Source organism: Schistosoma haematobium, chromosome 1 (genome assembly GCF_000699445.3).
Source record: "Schistosoma haematobium chromosome 1, whole genome shotgun sequence".
Classification (NCBI taxonomy): domain Eukaryota; kingdom Metazoa; phylum Platyhelminthes; class Trematoda; order Strigeidida; family Schistosomatidae; genus Schistosoma; species Schistosoma haematobium.
The window spans coordinates 71,069,558-71,093,380 of NC_067196.1; the positions used below are offsets into that span (position 1 = coordinate 71,069,558).

Sequence of the window (23,823 nt, forward strand, 5' to 3'; positions counted from 1 at the left end):
TTTGTGTATCGAGAGAGTAAGTACCACTTGATGCGTTTCGATTACGCTTGCTAATGCTTCTTTTAGCAGCATTCACCATTGCAATCGCTTTGATAGCAAGCTGCTTGCGTTTAAGCAGCATTGCCGACACGACCGTTTGAAATCCGCAAGTACTAGATACGTGCAAACTCTGTGGTACTACTTTTTGCACTGTATGCCATTTTCCAAGGGTATCGGCAACCCTGACGTCAGCAACTACTTTTTTGCTCTATCCATTCGTCAGTCATAGGTTTACAAAAAACTAGACACAACCACTACCCAGAAACAAAAAGGTGATGGCCGAAAATAAGCAAAAATCCATAAACTGTTAGACTTAAAAGTGTAGTCAATGAAAAGAACTGACGTTCTCAAAAAGTACAGATTATGCATTACTTTCGGGAAGAAACGGTACCTTAACTGAAGTATGCTCAATTAAAGTGAAAACAGTAGTCTTGATGCGTAGTAGACTGTCAAAGCAATAAAATTAACTCAGCGATGGAAAATATCATTAACCTTTTCAAATAGTGAGGAAAATTCACCCACCTAAATGGCTCAGTAACATTTCGAAATTTTAGCCGAAGAAGTAACTCTTATTCCCAACCCTGGTATTCAATTCTAAATCCTAATATTAATTCCTCACACCAATTTTTAGTCATCTTTTATTCTTGTAAATAGGTAAATATTCTCAAGGTTACCTTTCATCGTTCAAAGGTCATCCATAGATTATAGTCGCACTGGTTTTTATCTGAGCTTCTAAATCAACTTGAAGGTAAGGTTTACCACTTCGATTCGGTGTTTTCATTTAAAACTTTACATCATCTGTGAATAAGATTGGAAACAAACTAATCAATTTTTGCAATTCATTCACATGGGGCGCAAGTTATGGGGGACTGAGATCGTGAATTACAATATGTATTGTACACTATGTCTCACTGACTTCTATTCAGATAGCGTCTAGTTTACCCTTGCCACCTATCGTCGATTACACAGAAAGTTCCATATTTACCCTTGTAGGGATGTATTATGATCCCAATCACGCAGTCTTAAGCTATGAGTTTGATTCAAGACCATCATATCAGGTCGTTTTTTTTATTCACTTACGTCCCAAGAGCCCTATTACTCAACTACCTCAATCACCACAAATCTACACTGTGGAACAATTTGTACAACCTGCTTTTACAAACGCCGTCGATGTTCAGCTTAATGGTGCCAAATTGGTAGAAACCTGTCTTCCTTCACTATAAGCAGAAAGTCATAGACAGTTGGAAGTTCGTATATTTATTGGTTACCTACTTTTCAGTGGTAAAGAGACAAAGATTAGTTATGTTTATACCAATGTGGGGTATTTTTTGAGTCCATCCGTATGTTATTATCTTAAAGATATTAAATATCATAGTATAATCAGTTATGAGCACAGGGTCTTCAATTATCTCTCTCTCTCTTCGGATAACCTATCTAAAGTGTTTGCACGTTGGGCGAGACTATAGCCTCGCCTCTATTTGCTATCTTATCTTCTACATTTTAGCTTGAGATATCTTTAATCATCCGACCCAGCTGTCAAACTTACTATTCCTACACGGGACTTTATCCTTAGATTCATATATAATAATGGTAGTCTTATTAAGTGGTCCGGCTTCAATCTCTCTGCCTCAGCTATAAATGGGAATCCTCTACAAAATTATTCGGTTTGTTCAAGACATCAGTTTCGCACTGAACTACGATGGCGTTCCAGTATTGGCAGCGAGATTGACTGAGGTCTTAGGCAGAATCTGGGAACTGGACGTAATCCCATTTGACTGGTCTCTATCACTGATTGTAACAGTATATAAGAAAGACCAATTATATATATATAGTCTAAAATCTTAGCTTCAATAATACTTCGACCCCTTACTAAAGCTCGTGAAGAGCAGGCTAGTTTTCGACCTGGATGTGGTTGTATAGACCAGATATTCACACTACGTCAGGTCCTGGAACATAGACACACATTCAGACGCCCCACAATCGTAGTATTCCTCGACCTCAAGGCGGCACTCGACTCTGTTAATTGTGAGGTTCTATGGCAGTGTTTGTTACTGAAAGTTCCAAAGAAGTACATTAACCTTATACAGGCTCTCTACTCAAACACAACTGGTCGAGTGAGAGCTTATGGCGAACTGTCATCAGAATTGATTACCTCAAGTGGTTTTCGTCAGGGCTGTCCGCTCCCTCCATTCTTGTTAACTTTGTCGTATATGTGCTTTTAGAGATAACACTTTCCTCATCTACATTTCCAGGAGTTAAACTTTTGCCGGGAGATTCGCTTGTTGACTTAGAATATGCTGATGACATAGTTCTATTTGATGAAGACGCTGACCACTGTGAGCAACAATGCAAGCATGTTCGGGATGCGATTCTCCCCTCAAAATGCAAAATGTTGCTTCAGAATTGGGTTGCATTGACACCCGAACTAATGATAGGGAGTTAAGTAGTTGAGCGTGTCGACCTCTTCACTTATCTTGGAAGTCTCATCAGCCCTTATGGTCTGGTGTGTGACGAAATCTCAGCACAGATACAGAAGGCCCGACTAACTTTTGCCAACTTGCGTCATTTATGGCGTAGGCGAGATATCCGTCTATCAACCAAAGGACGTGTTTACTGCGCAGCAGTTCGTTCCGTCCTATTTTATGTCAGTGAAACATGGCTGGTAAGAGTAGAGGATATTCGTAGGCTACTAGTATTCGATCATAGGTGTCTTCGAAACATAGCTCGTATATCCTGGGACCATCGAGTAAGTAACGCAGTTGTTAGGACACGGGTACTAGGTAAGGATGGCAAATCGATTGATGGAGTGGTGAAACTTCATCAGTTGAGATGGCTGGGACACTTGTTACGTATGCCCAACCACCGACTGCCTCGACGTGCGATGTTCAGTGGTATAGGAACAGGTTAGAAAAAAGTTAGGGGCGGCCAGACCAAAACATGGGACAAATCCATGAAGTCACTGACAAGTGGACTGAACCATGTTGGTAGGTGTAAACTACCTGGTTGGGATCCGCGAGATGATAGCAACCGATGGTTAGAGACCTTGAATGATATGGCTCAAAATAGTTTTCAATGGTGCAGGTGCATCCACTCCTTTTGTTTTCCCAAATTCTAGTCTTTTGAATTCTTCATGTCCTTTTTTTCTCTTTCCAAATTTATTTCACTGGGTTATATTCTCTGAATAGCAACTTCAAACCCTAATCTTTCCGATTAATGCCTATACTTTTACTACCTGTACCACTACAGGATTTAAATCGACAACTGCATCTCTGTGCTAATGTGGTATGTCAACTTGAACTGATGTACGTACGTATGAAGTTCTACGTTGTTACTGACTGAATGAACTAAGAACCGCGTGCCTTTGTTGTATTGAGAACCATATCCGTCCTAGGAGTATTATGTAGTTTTTATACCCAAATGAAGAATTATTTCAGTAAGCGAACATAAATTCAAAAATCAGATATGTAATGAACCGTGGCCAATTCGCGAAGTTATATGAATGGCACTGGTTGAAAAAGCCGTTTTTCGATGCAAGCATCAGTCATTTCGAGAGAAACAGCAAGAGTTTGAAGATGATAGGGAAAAACCTACCATTTAACATACTTAGGCACATTGGTTACTAGTCTACTAGTCGGTTTCTTGACGTTTCAGAAACCCCTTTATGAACTAGGTTGCAAACCATAAATTATGGGAGCATTTGCGATACTCAGCATTCGTTTGAACTTAAAGGAAACTATCCGTTATCCAGTGGTTAAAGGTCCAATGCATAAGTCAGTGAGCTCTTACTAAGGTAATATCTTAATCACTCTGACACTAGACGTCAGAAGGGTGATCGTTTTCTGACTTTCCTCTGTACAAATAATTAGTGTATCCATGTTTGGGTTTCGACAAGTGTGTAGGCATTTTTTATTTTACGAGTTTTGTTAGTTCGTCAAACTACTAATTATTAATGTATTGTATTATCATAAATTATTCTGTACAGTTGTATCTTATCATACCCTAATCTGCTGATTTTATTCATCAGGTGCAGTATTTGCAAGGAGAGTTTGAATACTACTCAAACATCTGTCGTTTGCATTAATATGCGCCATGTTCGATTTTTGTCTCAATGGCAATTTTACCTTGATCCTGAAGTTAACATCCCTATAAACTTTTTTTTTACAAGAGCCTTTTTGGGGTATGTTGAGTTGTACTTCTAAAATTCTATATAGAGACCGCTTCAAAGGTTTTCGAACGTGTAGTGAATTATCAAAAAAGGACCAAGATTTCAACAACGCAGATAGTTCTAATCATGTATCTAAATTCCCCGAGAAGAAAAATGTGAATCGACAAAGCGAACGTAACATTATTGAGACAGTTCCCACAATCGTATCCAAGCATATAGTTTTTTCTGATTCCGAAGAAAACGATAAGCAGCCATTTGCGATCGCCTCAGAAGAAGAAAAACACCTAATCGACAATACTGACGTAAATTGCTCATCGATCAAGCCTCTGCAATCAAGAAAGTATTTTACATCTGTCTCCTACACCTTAAAACATTTGCTTCATTCTGACTCGGTTATATCGGAGAGTGACTCATCATCTGATTCAAACCATGAACTCAAAACTCAAAATTTCGTACTTCCAACTGCTAGTTCTCAAGCGACTAAAAGAACTATTCCAAATGTTCTCTCCTTCAGTAGTTCAAAAAGTAATACCAGTGTTGTTAGTAGCGATGTCGATGAGTTATGTAAAATGTTGGACGAAATGCAACAATTGGGTCTTCCTACTAGCTTTGGTTGTGTATGTTACGTATATTTATTATCAACTAATCAAACTTACTTAGCCACATAAACAAAAGTTAGTGAATCCGGAGTCTGCAAAGTAATTAAATTAAATCTCCAAAGTTTTGAGCTCTTTATAAGTAAAATAATTACCTGTTTCTATTTTAAAATGCAGTGGTTTTACTTTATAATTTTTAATAAGGTAAAATAGTGTCTAACCCTTGAAATGACATGATGTTTTAGTCTTGTGATACTTGTACTTATTAGCTAGTAAAAAGTATATTTGTGGAAGTCGGGTTGTTACTCGGTGATCTGATTATTCAGTTGTCACTCGTTGACTGATAGGTTTGAACTTCGCTTCCCTTAGTTTTCACAGCAGGGCTGTATGTATTTAGGTACTTAGATATGAGCCACGCTCTAAACGTGAGGACTAATGATACTACTCGGTTGCTCAAATTAAAGTAGGGCGAGTGAGGCTCAGACCTTGGAATTAGTAGGTGAAAAACCGAACACCGAAACCAATTAGACGCCGCAGGGTAGTATCTGCAATCCTTATTAAACAGTTGTGATTCAGTACTTAATATACAATATTGGACTTGGTTGCTAATCCGCCTTGTATTTTTTGGTTCTTTATGTGTGATGGATTCTAAACATTACAATTATGTTTGTGTTAAATAATCCTCTAACATCACTCAAGACCACTGTATTCATAATCAACCTCCATCTTCAATTCCTATTATTCCTCCTACATCGACTTTCACCTCTAAACTTCCTCTTTCGGCTTCCCCATCAAGTGTCACCACAGCCAACGATTCTAGTGCGCAAAACACTGTCCCAGGTCTACTGAAACCTCACTCCAAACTACACATTGGAACCTTCAACGTACGCACCCTGCGTCAAATCGTTCAACAGGCTTCCCTGACTAGAATCTCGTACCATTGATGTATGCTGTGTCTCTGAAACACGAGTACAAGATCCCAGTGTGGTCATTCACTTGACCTCACCTCGGCAAAACGGAGAGCCAACGAGATACACCCTCCGTGTATCTGGTGACCCGAGGGCCAGCTCTCGTAGACTGGCAGGAGTAGGGATAGCACTAAGCATGAGGGCGGAACAAGCACTGTTAGAGTAGATCCCTGTTAACAGTCGTTTATGTGCTGTTGGGCTAAACGGCTCCGTAAGAACTCGGAAGGATAGGGACACACGTCGTTGCCTTTTTGTCGTTTCTGCCTACGCTCCCACCGACTGCAGCTCAGATGAAGTGAAAGATGAATTTTACATAAAGCTATCTGAACTTCTTCAGAAAGCTAAACGTTCAGATATAGTACTCGTAGCAGGTGACTTTAATGTCCAGATAGGTAGGTTAAACCAAACAGAAAGGCATTTAGGTGGGTATTTTAGTATTCCGGTACAACGAACAGATAATGGTGATCGTCTGCTGCAACTGTGCTCAGACAATCGTTTATTTTTAGAAAACACAAATTTTAAGCATAAGGAGAGACATCGTCTAACATGGCAACCCTCTACACCAAACCAACGATGGACTCGAATAGACCATATTGCCATCAGTCATCGTTGGAGAGGGTCGGTAGAAGGTTGTCGCTCATTCTGGAGTACCTGCTTGGACTCCGATCATGCCCTAATACGGGCACGCATCTGCTTGGGCCTCACTGGACTCAAAAAAGCCTCATTAAAAAGACCCATTAGAACTGAATTGAGTAGCGAGAAAACCAAAAGTAGGTCCCAGGAACAACTGAGGTCACAATTAGGTAGTTCTGAAAACGAGGTTGACCCAGATGTTGCTTGGAAAGCTATACAAACAGCTGTGGAAACAGCAGTGACATCTATCAGTGATTTAAACCACAGGATTACAAAGAACTAATGGATTTCCTCGAGGTCTATTGCACTGATGGATTCTTGTAAACTCATCCCATCAGGCTCTGAACACGATGAAGAGCGAAAACAAATCAGATCTAGGTTAAGCAAAAGTCTAAGGAACGACCGTGAGCAGTGGTGGGCAACGAAAGCAAAAGAGATGGAAAAGGCGGCGACTATAGGGAACACAAGACAGCTCTACAGACTAATAAAAGAAACTGGAATTAATAAGTCAAGTGTAAGTCAGACTAATTCGGAAAATGACGACACCCCCATCTGCTCCCAGTCCAGATGTTTAGAACTATGGGCGGAACATTTCAGAGAACAGTTCAGCTGGCCTTCAGCTACTATACAACTCCCCCCATCCCCAGACAGTGTGAATGGAACATTAAAGTAGGTCCCCCAACTCTGGCAGAAGTCCGAAAGGCTATAGTTAATCTGAAACGAGGAAGGGCAGATGGATTAGCTCCAGAGGTCTTTAAGTATAGTGGTTCAATTTTAGCAATTAGGTTGATTAATATCTTAGCTAAAATCTGGGAGTTGGACGTAATCCCATCTGACTGGTCACAATCACTGATTGTCCCAACATATAAGAAAGGGTCAAAGTCATCCTGTGACAACCGTAGAAGGATTAGTCTGATTAATATAACATGTAAAATACTAGCCTCGATAATTATCGGGCGCCTAACAAAGATTCATGGACTACAAACACGAGAAAACGAGGCTGGCTTCAGACCTGGTCGTGGCTGCATCGACCATGTATTCGCTATTCGTCAGGTTTTTAGAACACAGGCATTATTATCGGCGTCCGACAACGGTGGCCCTTCTTGACTTAAAAGCAGCATTTAACTCTGTAGGCCGAGAGATTCTGTGGCAGTGTTTGTCACTGAAAGGCGTACCTCAGAAGTACATAAACCTTGTGAAGGCTCTTTACTCGAACACTACCAGTCGAATCAGAGCTTATGGCAAACTCATCTGCTTTTGCAACCTCAAATGGTGTCCGTCAAGGCTGTCCACTTTCTCCATTTTTGTTTAACTTCATCATAGACCTACTGATGGAAATAACATTCTTGTCTACTGAATTCTCGGGTATTGATCTCCTTCCAGGAGGCCCACTTATCGACTTAGAATACGCAGATGACATATTCCTGTTTGGTGAAGATGCTGATAAAATGCAGTCTTCTGGTAGCACTAAGCAATCATGCCAGAATGTTTGGAATGCTCTTCTCTCACTCTAAATGCAAGTTGTTACTTCAGGACTGGTCTGCGTCAACACCTGAACTAAGGATAGGAAGTGGAGTAGTCGAACGCGTTGACAACTTCACTTATGTTGGGAGTCTGATCAGCCCTAATGGGCTGGTGTCTGACGAAATCTCAGCACGGATTCGAAAAGTTCGTTTGGATTTTGCCAACTTTTGTCACCTATGGCGAAGGCGAGATATCCGTGTGTTCTGTTCTGTTCTTATTTACGGCTGAGAAACGTGAACATTAAGAGTTGAAGATACCCGTAAGCTACTAGTATTTGACCACAGATGTCTTAGAAATATTACTGGCATCTTCTGGGATCTCCGGGTCAATAATAGTGAGGTCAGACGCATGGTATTAGGGAATGATGGTAAATCAGTTGATGAGGTTGTGAATCTTCATCGACTGAGATGGTTGGGCCACGTATTACGTATGCCTGAACACCGATTACCACGACGCGCAATGCTGGCTAGTATTGGGGATGGTTGGAAGAAAGTTAGTGGCGACCAAACCAAAACGTGGTATCAGTGCTTGAAGTCACTAACTTCTAGTGTGAGCCATGTTGGTAGATACAGACTACTTGGTTGGGTTCCACGTGACAATCGTAACCAATGGTTGGAGACTCTTGGTGACATGGCTCAGAATCGATCACAATGGCGTCGGTGTATACACTCTCTGTCTTCCCTTAAACTAAGAGATTAAAATCGCTTCATATCTTTTTTCTACGAACTAATTCTTCCTTCTTGTACTATATCCTTATTGCAATCCTTCTTTTATATATTACCACCTCTGAATTAACTACTTTTATGAATCCGGTGTCCATCTTGTTGTGTTAATGAGGTATGGCAACTTGGACCGATGCATATATGTGCTTGGTCTTACGTTGTAGCTGACTGACTGACTAGATAATCCTGAAAATTGTTTACATCCCATCATTAATCAGTGATATCTGCTACTTAACAGTTCAATCTTTATTTGGGTTCTAGCTTCTGACTAATTGTCTTAAATTAGTCCCTAACCTATGAACCACAGCTCTGAAAGATGAACGGTTAACGCTATTAGTTGTTAGGTTAGCTTGTTCTATTTGATATCCCTTTTACTAGTAAATTCTAAACTTGAATAAGATTTATGGCAATCAACTATGACTCGTTTTCGTGAATGAATCGATCCACTAGGATTTCGAGCATTTAACGCTTCGTTTTTATTTGTTTTACGTTGTTGGAGATTTTGTGATGCAGTCATATTAGTATATTCATTTATCCTAATCCAATTCCAAATCCAGCTAGGCGTAAGATTTAGCTTTTATGTCTGTTTCGGTTGGCATCAGAAATACGAACATCGTATCATACAAGTAAAACGTTTTACAAACGATAAGGTTAGTTTTTGTGGTTTTAAGATTTGTTGTAGTACTGTAGGAGATATGAGTACTGTGCATATCCCGTGACAAGCAAGGGCGGCGACTATTCAAGTCGATGTTTCTGTCTTCAAGGTACTTATAATCATACACTAATTTTTTCGAGTAATGTAAGTGAAATGAATCTAGAATTAGTTCCATATTAGCAGTGTTTGTAGCTTTTAGCACAAAAAACTTATCAAAAGAGAAAGATAGCCATTTCATAGTCACAAAACACTATTTATTGAAAATTAAGTACCAAAAGTTATATTTCTAAACCATACTCACTGCAAAAACCAATCTATGTAAGGTCACCGGTTTTTGCACCGTTCTTCTGTGTAACTTGCTGAAAAAATATCGACTGATTCCCGAAATTTCACTTCGATATATTTTCAATCAAAATGACTATTTTAATATGGCTTTTACTTCGGTTCAGGAAATGCATGAGAATTAATATCCTTGACACAAAAAGTATGTCTCACACCCCAATATACGCACTTGTACTTCCTTACCAACTTGCATTATATAGTTTATAAGCGGCATATGTTTGTAAGCTCATTATTTTTCTTAATACATAAAATTGCTTATCACCAAGGTCTGAAGATATTTTATTCGATTACTATGACGATGAGGAAGTGGACCAATGGTTGCTAGTATTTGCGAGCCGATGTAAAGATAATACTGCACAAAGAAAACAGAGGAGTATTGTGCGTCATTGTCTGTCAGGTAGGTTTTGTTTTATTGAGCTAACCGTATATATAGCTTGATAACCAAGTCTTCATTTCAAAGGCTGATGAATTACGTCGAAAACTCATATACCGTGTTTTAGACGTTATTTAATCACGTTTATTACCGTGTCAAGTATTTTGTGTTATTTCGCTAGTAAAAAGATTAATCAACCGACTAGCTTTTTTACTTCTTGGATAGGAGGACATGGCGTCAATAACTTCGTTTTATGAGCAAATATTGGACCAACTTATTGACATCAACTAAATCAATCACAATCTGCACAAAAATAAAACTTACCTCTGTTACCACAGTAATTCTATATGTGCAGTATTAGATAAACCCCCATAAGTCATCTAATGATACTTTGTAAATATTTCTTTAGAACTTATTACCAAACTAATAAAACGTTAATCAACGTCACATAGCGGTAGTTAATTCAGAGCTCATCAATCTTTAGTGATGACTTTTAAACAGTCATAAGTCATGATACTACTACTATAATTCATTGCAATTTTTTATTCGCAACTCTTTCTGTTTTATAAACAATAATTATTAAAAGTGCTTGGATTATCCTGTTGTTTATATTGTTAACTGAGTTTTAACCAGTTCATCATGCTGCATCTGTTACACAAGTACGCGACTATTTGGACTCAATAGATAACTGATTAGGTATTTGAAGCGAAAGATTTTGAGTTTTGTGCTGATGTGAACGTAAATACTCGAATCCAGGTACATCCAACTAGCTAATCCCGTATAGGGTGTAACGCGCGTACTGAATTATACTGTTAGCCATAACCTAACTGTCTCTGTTTTCGTAAATATTATTGTTGGTAGCATCAGTAATATTAATAAAACTTTCAGATAATCCTCAAGTTTTCTGTGTTTACTGTTTCAATTTTCATCATAGATCTTGATCTTGAATCTGTTCGGTTTTCTGGATCATTATTTATGAGTTCATCTAGAGAATTAAAAAGTTTGATCGATCCATACATTTGTGCAGGTTCAGTTTTTTCAAGAATGTGTTATGTACTGGAGATGGTTTGTGTGTTTACCAATGAACATAATGGCAATAATAGGTAAGATTTTCTAAAATATGAGTATGTAACTTTGGTCCAATTTTGTTCATTGTTTGTGTTTGAATGCATGGATGATAAATATTCTCGTTAAACTCACTGTTGGTGTCAAATAACTTGTGAGTGTATGACTTAACCGTTTACGTACTTCTGTTTATCGTCATACGAATTAGTAAATATCTGTTGGGATCACCATTGGCCTTGAGCTACGTAGCTCAAATTTTCTGGTCACTGGTTACAGTTGTTACAAGGATCTAAATCAAATGGTTTACAGCTTCATACACGCTCCGCAGTAGTGTTTAATAGCTTCAGCTGATTTAATCATTATGGAATGTTTTCCACTTTTTCGCTTCAGATATCGTAATATTTTGAGATATCTAGTGATATAACTTCATCGACTAGCTATAGTAATATGTACTCGATGCTTTAATCGCGGTCGAACAATATTTCGAAGATAATTTTTGTCAAGTACCTTCAATCTTTTCATATTATTTAGACTAATGTAGAACTTAGTCACTGTAGATCGTCTCATGTATCAGTAGTAAAGCAAGTAACTAAAGCTTTAAAAGGAAAAACAAAAGGTGATAGCACACATCAAACTAGTGTAATAGGGCAGAATAAATAACCAGGTAAGCATTGGACGCATCTAAATTGTCGATCCAAAATTTATTATTCATTCTTTTTATCCCACCAGCTCTTAAGTTAAATGTTATTCTTAACTTTTGACTTTTTGACTAAAATTTTTCCTTTTAAACTGTATTCCTTACGGTCAAATTTCAATTGGTGTCTAAATCAATTCTTTTTTTGTCTCATCTTGTTTATCTGTTGTCGTTGTGGTGATATGAGGTGTTGTAACTTGAACTAATACATACGCGTACTAGGTCCTATATTGGTAATGATCGAATAGTGGATTATTGGTCATGTTATTTTATTATTCGCATTTGCCAAGGTTTAGGTGGGATTGTTAGACTAGATAAAAATGACGATATCACAAATTTCAGTTGTCATTTTTAATTTATTATTTTTATCAGTTCTTTAACACTGAACTGGTCTATGTGTTATTATTTAACTATCCAGTTCATGGATCACTGCCGAGTTTTGACGTCCTTACCTCAGTCAGGACCACCCAATCATGTATATGATAAATAGCATACCTAGTACATCATGGTTAATTCTTGTTATGTGAGGAATAAGATAAATGACATGTCTTCGGAAATTCACTTTAACATAATATTTCCACCATAAAAGTCGTGTGGTTTTGACTTCACTAAATGTATGTTGTAAGTGACAACCTGTGAAAATCAGTACAAAAAACTAAGACTATGACAGTAGTGTCGTTAACGGTATTATTTTTCCAATTTTTAACACATCAACTTTTTTGTCGTTCCAAGTATCTCTATGTAAATCATTTTTTGTTCTTAATACTCCTAGTTATCGCGTACTCAACTCATGGGAACTGAATCTGCCTCGTTGCTGGAATTCGCCAACATTCAACTTAGAGGGTAAATTAGGATCTACTATAGTTTTTTTTCTCGTCATTTTATTTCTTCCCTTGGAATAAAGTTTCTATTCTTAAGGGGATCGTTCTGTATAGTATTCTAATTTAGTTTCATCAGCATTTTTATTATAAACATCCCAGTCCTACAAGAGATCATTCATGACCAGAGTAGCTCAGTGGTAATGACTCAATACAAACCTGGATGAGGCCTGTTTGAACTTCACAGGAATAATCAGTCCTCTAAGGATCGCACGTTCGTCTTACTGGTGAGTGCCAACCAGCTAACGTCTAAACACAGTGTAATTAATGTTGAATCACTTAGAATAGTAAACACATTGCAACTTCATCTATAGAAGTCGGAGTAGACAACAATGGGTGTGAAGATATCATGGGACGACATGGACTGGGAAAAAGGAATGAGAATGGCAAGGGAATTGCAAATTTATGTGCGTTCAACAAAACGGTTATAGGTAGCACTAAATTCCCACACAAATGTATACAAAAGGCTACATGGGTCTCATTGGTAGACACCACGGAAAACCAGATAGATCATATTTGCATCAGTAAGAAATTCATAAGGTCAATGGAAGATGTGAGAACCAGGAGAGGAGCTGACATAGCTTCATGTCACCATCTATATAGTGGTTGTCAAAATGAAACTGAAGCTAAAAAACAACGGACAACTGGGGAAACAGCATTACAAAGGTTCAATACAGAATTCCTTCGAGATACTGACAAACTCAACGAATTCAGTATAACTCTCAACAACAGGTCCCAATCCTTACAGGATATACTGAAAGAAAAAACTACTATGGAGGACAGTCGGAAAGGGATCAAAGAAGCATTAACTTCAATGTGTCGGGAGGTTCTGGGCCACAAGAAGCATCATCATAAGGAATGGATCTCTATGGAAACCCTGGTCAAGATTCAAGATAGGAAGAACAAGAAGACGGCAATGAACAACAGACGAACAAGAACGGAGAAAGTCAAGGCACACCGAATGCACAGAAGCGAACAAGCAGATGAAGAAGGGCATTAGAGCCGACAAGCAGAAATGCATGAAAGACCGCGGAAAAAGCTGTAAGAGAAGGAAATATGAAACAACTTTATGACAACAAAGAAACTAGCAGGAAACTGTAGTAAACCAGGGAGACCGATCAAGGACAAAGAAGGCAAGCCAATCACTGAAATCAAGGGCAGAGGAACAGATGGGCAGAATAATTTGATGAAGACTTAAGCAAACCATTTCCGTTGAATCCACTGGACATCGGAGCAACATACACAGATAATTCTACAGATGTCACTGCACCAACGATCGAAGAAAGCAGGATGACGATTAGATAAATCAAGAGTGGGAAAACAGCAGTACCTGACAATATAGCATCTGAGGCACTGAAATCAGACATAGAAGTGATTGCAAACATGTTACACACTCTATTCTTGAAGATTTGGGAGGAAGAACAAGTACCGACAGACTGGAAAGAAGGACACCTCATCAATATTCCAAAGAATGGAGATCCCAGCAAGTGTAAGAAATAAAGAGGCATCACACTACTACTAGTACAAGGATAAGTTTTCAACAGTGTTGCTGAACCGGATGAAAGACGCAGTAGACGCCCAACTTCGAGATCAAGAGGCTGGATTCCGTAAGAATCTGTCGTGCACAGACCATATCGTGACACTACTGATCATTGTTGACTGATCGATTGAATGTAACTCGTCACTATACATCAGCTTCCTTGATTATGAGAAAGCATTTGATAGTGTGGATAGGAAAACATTATGGAACCTTCTTCGATACTGTGGAGTACCTGCGAAAATCGTCAACATTATCTGTAATTCATACGACAGTCTACAGTGCAAAGTGCTACATGGAGGACAGCTAACAGACGTATCCCAAGTAAGGACCGTTGTCAGGCAAGGCTGCCTAATCTTTTCCTTTCTCTTCTAGTGGTTGACTGGATTATGAAGACCTTCACATCTGAGGGGAAGCACGGAATACAACGGACAGGTTGGATGTATTTAGACGATTTGGCCTTTCTATCTCTTACACATCAACAAATGCAGATGAAGACAACCAGTGTAGCAGCAGCCTCTGCATCAGTAGGCCTCAACATACACAAGGGAACAAGCAAGATTCTCAGATACAACACAGAGAACACCAACTCAATCACACTTGATGGAGAAGACCTGGAAAATGTGGAAACTTTCACTTACTTGTGCAGCGTCATCGATGAACGTGGAGAATCTGATGCAGACGTAAAGGCGAGGATCGGTAAGGCAACAACGGCATCCCTATACTTGAAGAACATGTGGAACTCAAAATAACTGTCTGTCAACAAATATCAAAGTCAGAATCTTCAATACTAACGTCAAGACAGTCAGTTCTACTGTACGAAGCTGAGACGTGGATAACTACCACATCCATCATCAAAACAGTACAAGTATATTTATAAACAATCGTCTACCAGAGATAGTCAATGTTTGTTGACTGGATACCATCAGTAGCAGCCTAGTGTGGGAGAGAACAAACAGCTTCCAGCTGAGGAGGAAATTAGGAAAAGATGTTGGAAGTAGATAGGACACACATTGAGGAAACCATGAAACTGCATTACGAAGCAAACACTAACTTGTAATCCTGAAGGGAAATGAAAATGAAGAAGACCAAAACCACACTGCCTCGAGAATTAAAAGCAAACATGAATAAGATGAATAGCAACTGGAAAGGATTGCTCAGTGCAGAGTTGGATGACGAATGCTGGTGAGCGGTCCATGCTCCTCCATAAGGGGTAACAGGCCTAAGTGAGTAAGTAAATTAAACTGATGCCGTTTGAGCAACAGTGTTGGTAGAAAGCCAAATGCGAATTAAAGTGAAGGGATTTATTTCAGGCACTCGTTTATTTAGACGTTAAGATGAGTGATGAGAAAGGCTGACACGCTTACTCTATTTAACTAAAACGTGACTCAACATTTATAGGCATGAGAGATACAATGAAGCATTTAGACTCAACGTGCAATTATACGCATATACTCAATGTTACATGTATGAATGACAAAACGAATTGAGATGGTTAGAATAGTTCGTCTGTCCAAAAGTAAGAATATATTGTGTTGACATGTAGCAATGCTAGTTACTCCAATATGTTGGTTCATACTGTCAATGCAGCCGACATACATTCTATACAATATTAAATTCACTAATATTTCATTCATACTTCCTAAGTTTTAGTGACTGGTCTTTCCCTTCACTTTATTTATGAGGATTGAATCAAACCTTATAATTTGGTTTGTTTTTCCTTATACACAATGCATTAAATCATTTTACTTCACTTGCAGAACGCAAAAAAAACATTTTGCTTAAATTTTATTGTAATCATCTTATAATTATTGTCTTTTTTCTCAGCCCTTTTATACAACTGTCGCTTCTTTTGGCGTTATAATCCACCTGTACCTAAATTAGCATGTGAGTCCAAACAGCTGATGTGCATTACCTTTGACCCTTCAATGGATAAATATTGGGCTCAAAGATTTCGTCTATTCTCTCGTTTTGATTCTGGGATTCAGGTCGATTGTGGTAAGTTCATTTTGATCAATTAGTTTTACTATACTCAACCAAAATAAGTAAACGATGACCCGAGAATGCATAATATTGATTCATACGGCAATCATTTACTTATTATTTATTTACTAACCTATGTAGATTCATTATTCAGTGCTACTCCTGAAGTAATTGCTGCTCACCAGGCCAAACGTATATATCGAGTTTTTACGCCTTGGACAAAAGGAAGTTACACAGTCTTGGATATTTTCTGTGGTACTGGATCAAATGCTATACAATTCGCGTTACGTGGATTTCGAGGTAATGTGTTATCCATCTTCTTAATGTAGATCGTAATTGTATTTGTTGAATCTTATATAATGGTATTATATATCAACTTTCTCTCAATACAGTATTGTAGATAATCCGTGGTGGATTACTAAAAATTAATGTCCTAATCGTAGACTATCTACTATGTTTTGACCAAATGATTAAGTTATGCCTAACATCCCGAACTAAAAACAAGTTATTTGTTCTACTTGGAAATTCAAGTAAGTTGTGAAAGTTATGTTCTGGTCTCTTCACCAGAATGTCATTATCAATACGGGGTTGCCTCTGAATCACTAGTTTATCTTAGCATAACGGTTTAAATCCTCTTCTCAATCCGTTTTTTCGACAAGATCATCTCACAGTTCTTCATTTGTCTTACAAGCTTTTGAAATACTGTTACATTCTTTAGCTGCACAAATAAGCTTACCAGTAAATTGACTAGAAAGGCCCGATGAAATAAACTCACAGAATCCCCATTACTTTGTTGTATCTTTCACCTGGTGGCAAAACATGGTCCTTTATTGCTCCTCTTGCCGTTCATAATAATGCAACGAGTACGTTAACTACTGTTCGTTACCACTGATTTTATCTCTAATATTCGTTTTGAATCCTTTAATAAATATACAAAGCTTGAGACTAGTTTTATCAAATTTGACAATTTCATCCTTTGGCAAGTCGACGGTCCAAACTACTTACTTAACTGAGTTATCATTGATAATAAATCACATCTGATGTTTATTAGCAGATCAATTAATTCTCATGGTCTCCATAACTCTACCTTTAGTACGAAATTCAGATGATTCATCACCTTCACTTTGTTTCTTCAACTTATTAATCGATACTTGTCTAGTCTATAATATTCTCTTATCGAGTCAAAATCCTCTTAATTCTATCTCTAACCTAAAGTACTTTCTACGTTCATGTGAGTATTACTACCAAGATGTAGCTGTCTCTGAGTTTTAGATAAAATTCATCTTAAGCATGGTTTATAATTTAAACGAAATTTATTATTATTATTATTTATTTATTTGGACACATGAATATTGGTACAAGAGAGCGCCAATATATATGCGCCACACAAAACAATGAAAATTCGAGAGGAATACAAAGAAAGAAAAAAAAGCTAAGGAGCGCAACAAAAAAAAAAGAGAGAACAATAACGAAGAGACTGGTGTAAGGTAATGTGCTAGTAATCAGGGAACGCAAAGGTACAATCGGAAGAAATCTTTCAGGTAAGGGAGACAGAACCACTTTTTATGAAGAAAGTAAAAGAAGGTTACAGCAGGATCGCCACTGGCTTCTATTCTGAGCCATATCTGATAACGTCTCTAGCCACTGTGTAGCACCATCTCTCAGACCCCAACCAGGGAGTCGTGAAGGACCGACACAAGCCAGTCCTTTGCAGCTTTCTTTCATACCACGACACCATGTCATACACTGACCACCTCTCCGCTTCTTCCAACCAGTCCCAGAGTCGGCAAATAATGCACGACGTGGAATTCTCTGAGACGACATTCGGAGAACATGTCCAAGCCACCGAAGTCGGTGTTTCAAGATGGTAACACCAATTGAATTATCATCTCTGTGCCTGAACACACGATGCCGAGCCTCTGCATTACTGACATGGTGTTGCCACTGAATGTCAGCAATCCTTCGGAGACAGCGATGATCGAACACAGAGAGTCGTCTAACGTCCTCAACTCGGAGAGGCCAGGTTTCACAAGCATAGAGCGAAACTGCTCTCACCGACGCTTTGTATATCCGGCCTTTTACAGCCAGACTGACATCACGAAGACGCCAAAGATGGCCCAAGTTGGCATAAGACGATCTGGCTTTCACTATACATGCATTGATCTCATCACTCACACCCCCACCAGCACTTATGCAGCTACCCAGATACACAAACTTCTCGACTACTTCTATCTGCTCACCATCCAGGGTGAGTACAGGATTGGAATCCTGCCAGTCTTGTAGAATTACTTTGCACTTCGAAGGTGCAAAGCACATACCATACCTACGGACACTGATTGCCAACTGATTAAGTGCGGATTTCATGCCTTGGGCATTATCGCACAGTAAGACAATATCGTCCGCATACTCAAGGTCGAGAAGTCTTTCTCCAGGCAACAGATCCACAGCGCCATTACCTACATCCATCAGAGCTGTTTCCAGAATGTCATCGATGGCAAAGTTGAAGAGGAATGGTGAGATTGGGCAACCCTGCCTAACCCCACTGTTTGAATGAAACAATGGAGAGAGGTGGTTGTATGCCCTCACTCTGCCTGAGGTGTTTTTATATAGGGCTTTCAGGATGTTAATAAACTTCTCAGGCACACCCTTCTTTAATAGACAATCCCAGAGAACAGTCCTGTCCAACGAATTGAAGGCAGCCCTAATGTCAAGAAATACTAGGACTGTTGGCCTTTGAAAAGTATGGCGGTGTTCTAACATTTGGCGGAGGGTGAAGATATGATCAATACATCCTCGACCAGAACGAAACCCAGCCTGCTCCTCGCGAGTCAGTCTTTCTCGGGTTTTGAACAACCTACGAAGTATGATGGAAGCCAATAGCTTGGACGCAATCGGAAGTAGACTTATCCCCCGATAGTTGTTGCAGGAACGACGTGAACCCTTTTTAAAGATAGGGACAACTATCGACTCATTCCATGACGTTGGTACACTCTCTAGTTCCCAAACCTTTGTAAACAACGTCGTCAGTTCCTTAGCTAGAAAGTCACCACGATCTTTAAAAAGAGCCGGAGGTAAGTCATCTAGGCCAGGTGATTTGTAACGTTTCAAGAGTTGGAGTTCCTTGCGGACTTCCTCCTCGTTTGGTGGATCAGTCGTCACCGGCCATGGAGGGCAGGACAGTCTGACCGATGTTGCCGGAGCAGCAGGCCAGTTGAACTGCCCTTCGAAAAATTCTGCCCACCGTCCAAGACGTCGATGGATGTTAGTGATTGGCATCCCATCATCCTCGCAGATTGTTTCACTCACACCAGACTTCTTGCTGCCAGTGGCTCGGATGAGTTGGAAGAGCTTCCGGTAGTTACCAGATGCAGCTGCTGCTTCCAGCTCATTAGCACGCTTCGACCACCAGGCTTCTCGGTCCTTGCGCAAGCTTTGCCCAATTTCCTTACGTAACATCCTTCGTTTATGGTCAAACTCACGGTCACCCGGAGTAGACCGACGGGCTTCAATGAGTTGTAAGGAACCTGCAGAAACCCAGTGCTTAAAAGCGGGACGTTTCGCGAACCCACAACTGACTGTACCCGCCATTTTCATGGCGTCATGCAATTGCAACCAATGCTCATCTATACTTTTCGGTGGAGTGGTAGCTAGCCTAGAGGCTAGCTCGGTTCGATACTTATTTGCAACAGAAGTTGCAACCAGCTTGCTAATATCAATCCTTTGCTGGCGGTCACTTCGTTGTCCACTGAAAAGTAAGGAAGATTGGCGCAGACCAAGGCATGGACAGAGTCCAGATAGGTACTCCAAAAGGAGCGGCAGTCTTTTACACAACCACGCCGGCGGTAGCTGATCGCGATGTGATCAATCTGAGTCCAGGCTTGGGATGCAGAGGGAGGACGCCAGGTGGCACATCGGCGATGACTGTGCCGAAAGTTAGTGCTAGCCAGAAACAGGTTGTGGTCTGTGCACAGTTGCAGTAGACGGTCCCCGTCCCCGTTATCTGACCTGCGACCAACGAGTCCCCATCGGCCACCTAAACGACTCTCTTCTGTGCCTAGACGCCCGACCTGAGCATTCAAGTCTCCGGCTAGTACTACAATATCTGTCGAACGCACTTTCTGGAGAAGAACTGATAACTGGTGGTAAAACTCATCCTTGATTGCATCCGGGCTGCAATCTGTCGGGGCATAGGCGGAGATGACGAAAAGACATCGTTTCTCACGCCGATTTCTTCTCACTTTGATGGAACTTTCTAATCTAACAGCACATAACCGACTGTTAATGGGCATCCAATCGACTAGTGCTGCCTCAGCTCTAGCGCTTAGTGTGACACCAACCCCTGCAAGACCAGACGAAGATGCCACAGGGTCCCCGGATAAGCGCACGTAATTGTTATGTCTGGGCAATACAAAATACGCTTCTTGCATCTCACTATCACCCACTGTAAAATAATATTTAATATAGTTTGGTCAGTAGTTGGCAACAACTGACCAAGTATCGTAGTTCATGGAAGGTACTAACAAGTACTGTCCAGTGAATTATTTGTTTAAACCAGCGATCATAACTGTAGAACGGGAGATTACACTGAAATTACCTCATATATTTAGCAAATCAACTATCCAAGTTCCAGGAAACCTGAATGAAATATTCATCATCATCTAAATAGTTCGAATAACTACTTTTTCCTGTGTGACCTTTGATCTGTGTTCAAAAACGATAATTAGACAGTGATGTTTATTCCTAGAATAATAACTACATTTTTTCAAAAGTACTTCTGCTCTGCGAGTCTAGGACATCTTACCCATCAACTTTGGTTGTTTTTCCTTTATTCTGACTGTAATGTTGATCACGTGTTGTCTATTTAATCCACCTTTTTATTTGTAGTACAGACAACAGAAAGTTGGGAATTTTTTAAATTTGAGTATAAAGTTTACTTCTTCAACCTCTTTTAGTGATTGCGATTGAATCCGATCCAATTCGTATTTCAATGGCTGCAAATAATGCGGAAATTTATGGCGTTCGCCATCTTATTGAGTTTGTTTGTGAAGATTATTTTACTTGGGCATGGAAGCAGATTCAGTCAAATTTCGTTTCTCAATCCGCTTTGACCAACAACGTTGGATATACTGCTGCTCTAATGTCACCACCATGGGGCGGACCTAGTTATTTAGAACATGAAAGTTTTAACTTATCGAGTATAAAATTTCAAAATTCCAACACAAATTTATGGTGTGCTTTGTATTTAGCTCTGGTGCTGACCAATGGGAATGTAGCGTTGTTTTTGCCTCGTAATACAAATATGGCAGATTTTCTGGAAATTTCAGCTAAATGTATTAGAGAAATTAAAATGGATTCGTTAGACATTGAATTCGAATTGAACTTGATTAATTTCAAAAGCAAAGCTTTGACCGTTTATTTTGGTACCTTGGCAAATGCTAACAGAAGGACAACAGATACAAAATCTGATCATTCAGACGAATCAGATTACCTTAGTTAATGTGATCTTGATAAGACATTTTTGTAAATAATCTTAATTTATAAGATTCGGTTTTTTTATATGACTTTTGTATCGGGACTTTCTTCCAAGATATAAATATGTGTGGTTGGTAGGATCTTTGAATGAATAAATTTTAATTGTATATGGTTTGTTGATTTAGCTATTCAGTGTATTGTATTTTCTGTTGTATTATGATAAGATAAAATATAAAATTATTCATTTTTTGCATTGAGAAATATCTGGGTTTCTGTTATCCCTTTATCACCTCTTCTATGCACGCGTTGGCTCTGTTTTATCTGAGGTCTTACTGCTAATACTTGAAAATGGGAACCACTATAATTCCCAGAGCACAAAATACTTGTGCAATAAAGATTTATTGACTTTCCTAAAACAAGTCATCCAAATTCACATTTTCGTTAAATCAAATACCCTCATTTATATATTTATATTGCACATACTTGGTGATTAGTTAATAAACATCATATGAATGGAGAAAATACACAGAGTTATTGTAAAACACAAACTCAGTTCACCTAGAATAATGCGAATAATGTGATTGTCACACTAGGTGAAATTTCACTTTCCTAGTTTTATCAGTGTGGCCAGGAATGACAATTTATGGAAAGTGGTTGTTGAGTACAAGTTGGACACTTTCAATTCAGTGACTCTGCTTGGTTATGATAGTTTCTACCATTTAGGAATAATCCTTTAGCTGCATTTATTTATTGCCAAGCAGTAACAGTGCTGCTCTCATCGGATACAGAATGCTTCATCCTCAGGTATGTGGTGGATAACCTAACTCGTACTGTCTAATTGTGAATGTGTGATGCTTGTGCAGAGCTCAATACTGATTTTCACCCGTTATCTCTAGGAATATTTACCATCAGTGATAGATGCAGCGTAAGATTTTCTGTTGCGTAAACTTGAGGTTCGTCTGTTTAGACAAATAATATGAAACTATGTTTCTGATCACCAGTGTCTTCTGAAAAGTGCTCCTTTGTCATAAGCTACACAATTAACGGTGAAGTTAAGTGTAGAGAGACTGGGGAAAAACGAAGCTAGTCAGTGGTATTGTGAATATTCTTCAATAGAAATAACAGGTATTAGTCACCCAGCCGCGTGGCTAACTTACAGCATGCAGTATTATCTGAAGTAGAAGTAAATCAGAAAAAGATATCAACTCACAGAAACACTGACTTTCGTTGTGAGCTATGTTCGTATATTAGCTGAATTCTGTCAGGTTGCATAACTTGGTGGCAACAGTCGTTAGACAATGCTGCATAGAGTAGATAGACACTTTTAAATGTTGAGAATATTTTTCCTTGTTTCTTTAGTCGTTTGCGGCGCTGTATTTTCCAAAGATGTTTACTGATTCATCCTGAGCTCCTGGATACTCTAGATGACAGTGGCAGAAACGTATACCTTCTTTATCTTCTGAATATCGTAGATTCTGTTACTGATCACATATATCCTGTTGCCGACCACTGCCCTTTTCCTACTATCTTTATTTTTACTATTGCCAAACATGGAAATATTGCCTGTCTCGGTTTATGGTTTTCTGTGCTCGCTAGACGATTAAAAGTGTAATAATTCATAAATTATCACATTTGATTTTACTTTGTATAGCTCTCTGTTTCGCTATACTAGGTTACAAAACATCTTGAATTTAGATTTTCTTCATGTTGATCCTGATGGTCGTGAATATTTTCGGTTACCAGTTGTTAGTGCTTTCCTGCAACATTTTCCTGGAAGTTAGTCATTTTGCTTATCTTATGATTTGTCAAAGATATAATATCCGTTTTACATCATACATGTTAGTTGGTTTTTAGTGGTTATGTCTATGATAAATTGTCTCTGCAATAGCGAAACAACCAGGCCGGAAGTTTTTTCGGCAAAATTTTTCAGTTTCAAAAGATCAAGTGCGAATTCGAAGCTTACACTTGTCCTGATTGTAAGGAGTAAAGTATGTATGAAATTGTTTCCTTTGCAGGTTGGTCGACGTCGGTATGAATTCTGATTTTGTTTCCAAAATAATAATACTCATAGATTTGCTTTGGTTTTTTCATTATTTTTAAGAATTCAACCGAGGGATTGCAGTTTATTTTCTTGCATTTCAATAAAAGTATGTAGTATTAAATCTCGCAACCAGGCA

General features: G+C 39.0%; 1 protein-coding gene across 2 annotated transcripts; it reads left to right on the forward strand.

Moving 5' to 3' along the window:
- The first annotated feature begins 713 nt into the window (after positions 1 to 713).
- Positions 714 to 23,676, forward strand: TGS1_1 (Trimethylguanosine synthase). Of its 2 annotated transcripts, XM_051209582.1 has the most exons (10): positions 714 to 787; positions 4,064 to 4,216; positions 4,251 to 4,821; positions 4,865 to 4,902; positions 9,911 to 10,041; positions 10,952 to 11,120; positions 12,549 to 12,619; positions 16,019 to 16,189; positions 16,316 to 16,474; positions 21,127 to 23,676. In XM_051209582.1, the coding sequence occupies exons 2-10, from the start codon at positions 4,122 to 4,124 to the stop codon at positions 21,669 to 21,671; spliced, it is 1,950 nt and encodes a 649-aa protein (XP_051075041.1). In that variant the 5' UTR covers positions 714 to 787; positions 4,064 to 4,121; the 3' UTR covers positions 21,672 to 23,676. The 2 variants fall into 2 exon arrangements, with proteins under 2 accessions (XP_051075041.1, XP_051075040.1); XM_051209581.1 differs by having other exon boundaries at positions 4,064 to 10,041; positions 16,019 to 16,474.
- Positions 23,677 to 23,823: the final 147 nt, after the last annotated feature.

Excerpts from the sequence above, each read along its gene's own strand:
- TGS1_1 (XM_051209582.1), top strand. The coding sequence starts at position 4,122 with ATGCGCCATGTTCGATTTTTGTCTCAATGGCAATTTTACCTTGATCCT. Across the intron at positions 4,217-4,250 it reads TTTACAAGAGCCTTTTTGGG|AGACCGCTTCAAAGGTTTTC; the intron begins GTATGTTGAGTT and ends AATTCTATATAG. Across the intron at positions 4,822-4,864 it reads TTCCTACTAGCTTTGGTTGT|CCACATAAACAAAAGTTAGT; the intron begins GTATGTTACGTA and ends AAACTTACTTAG.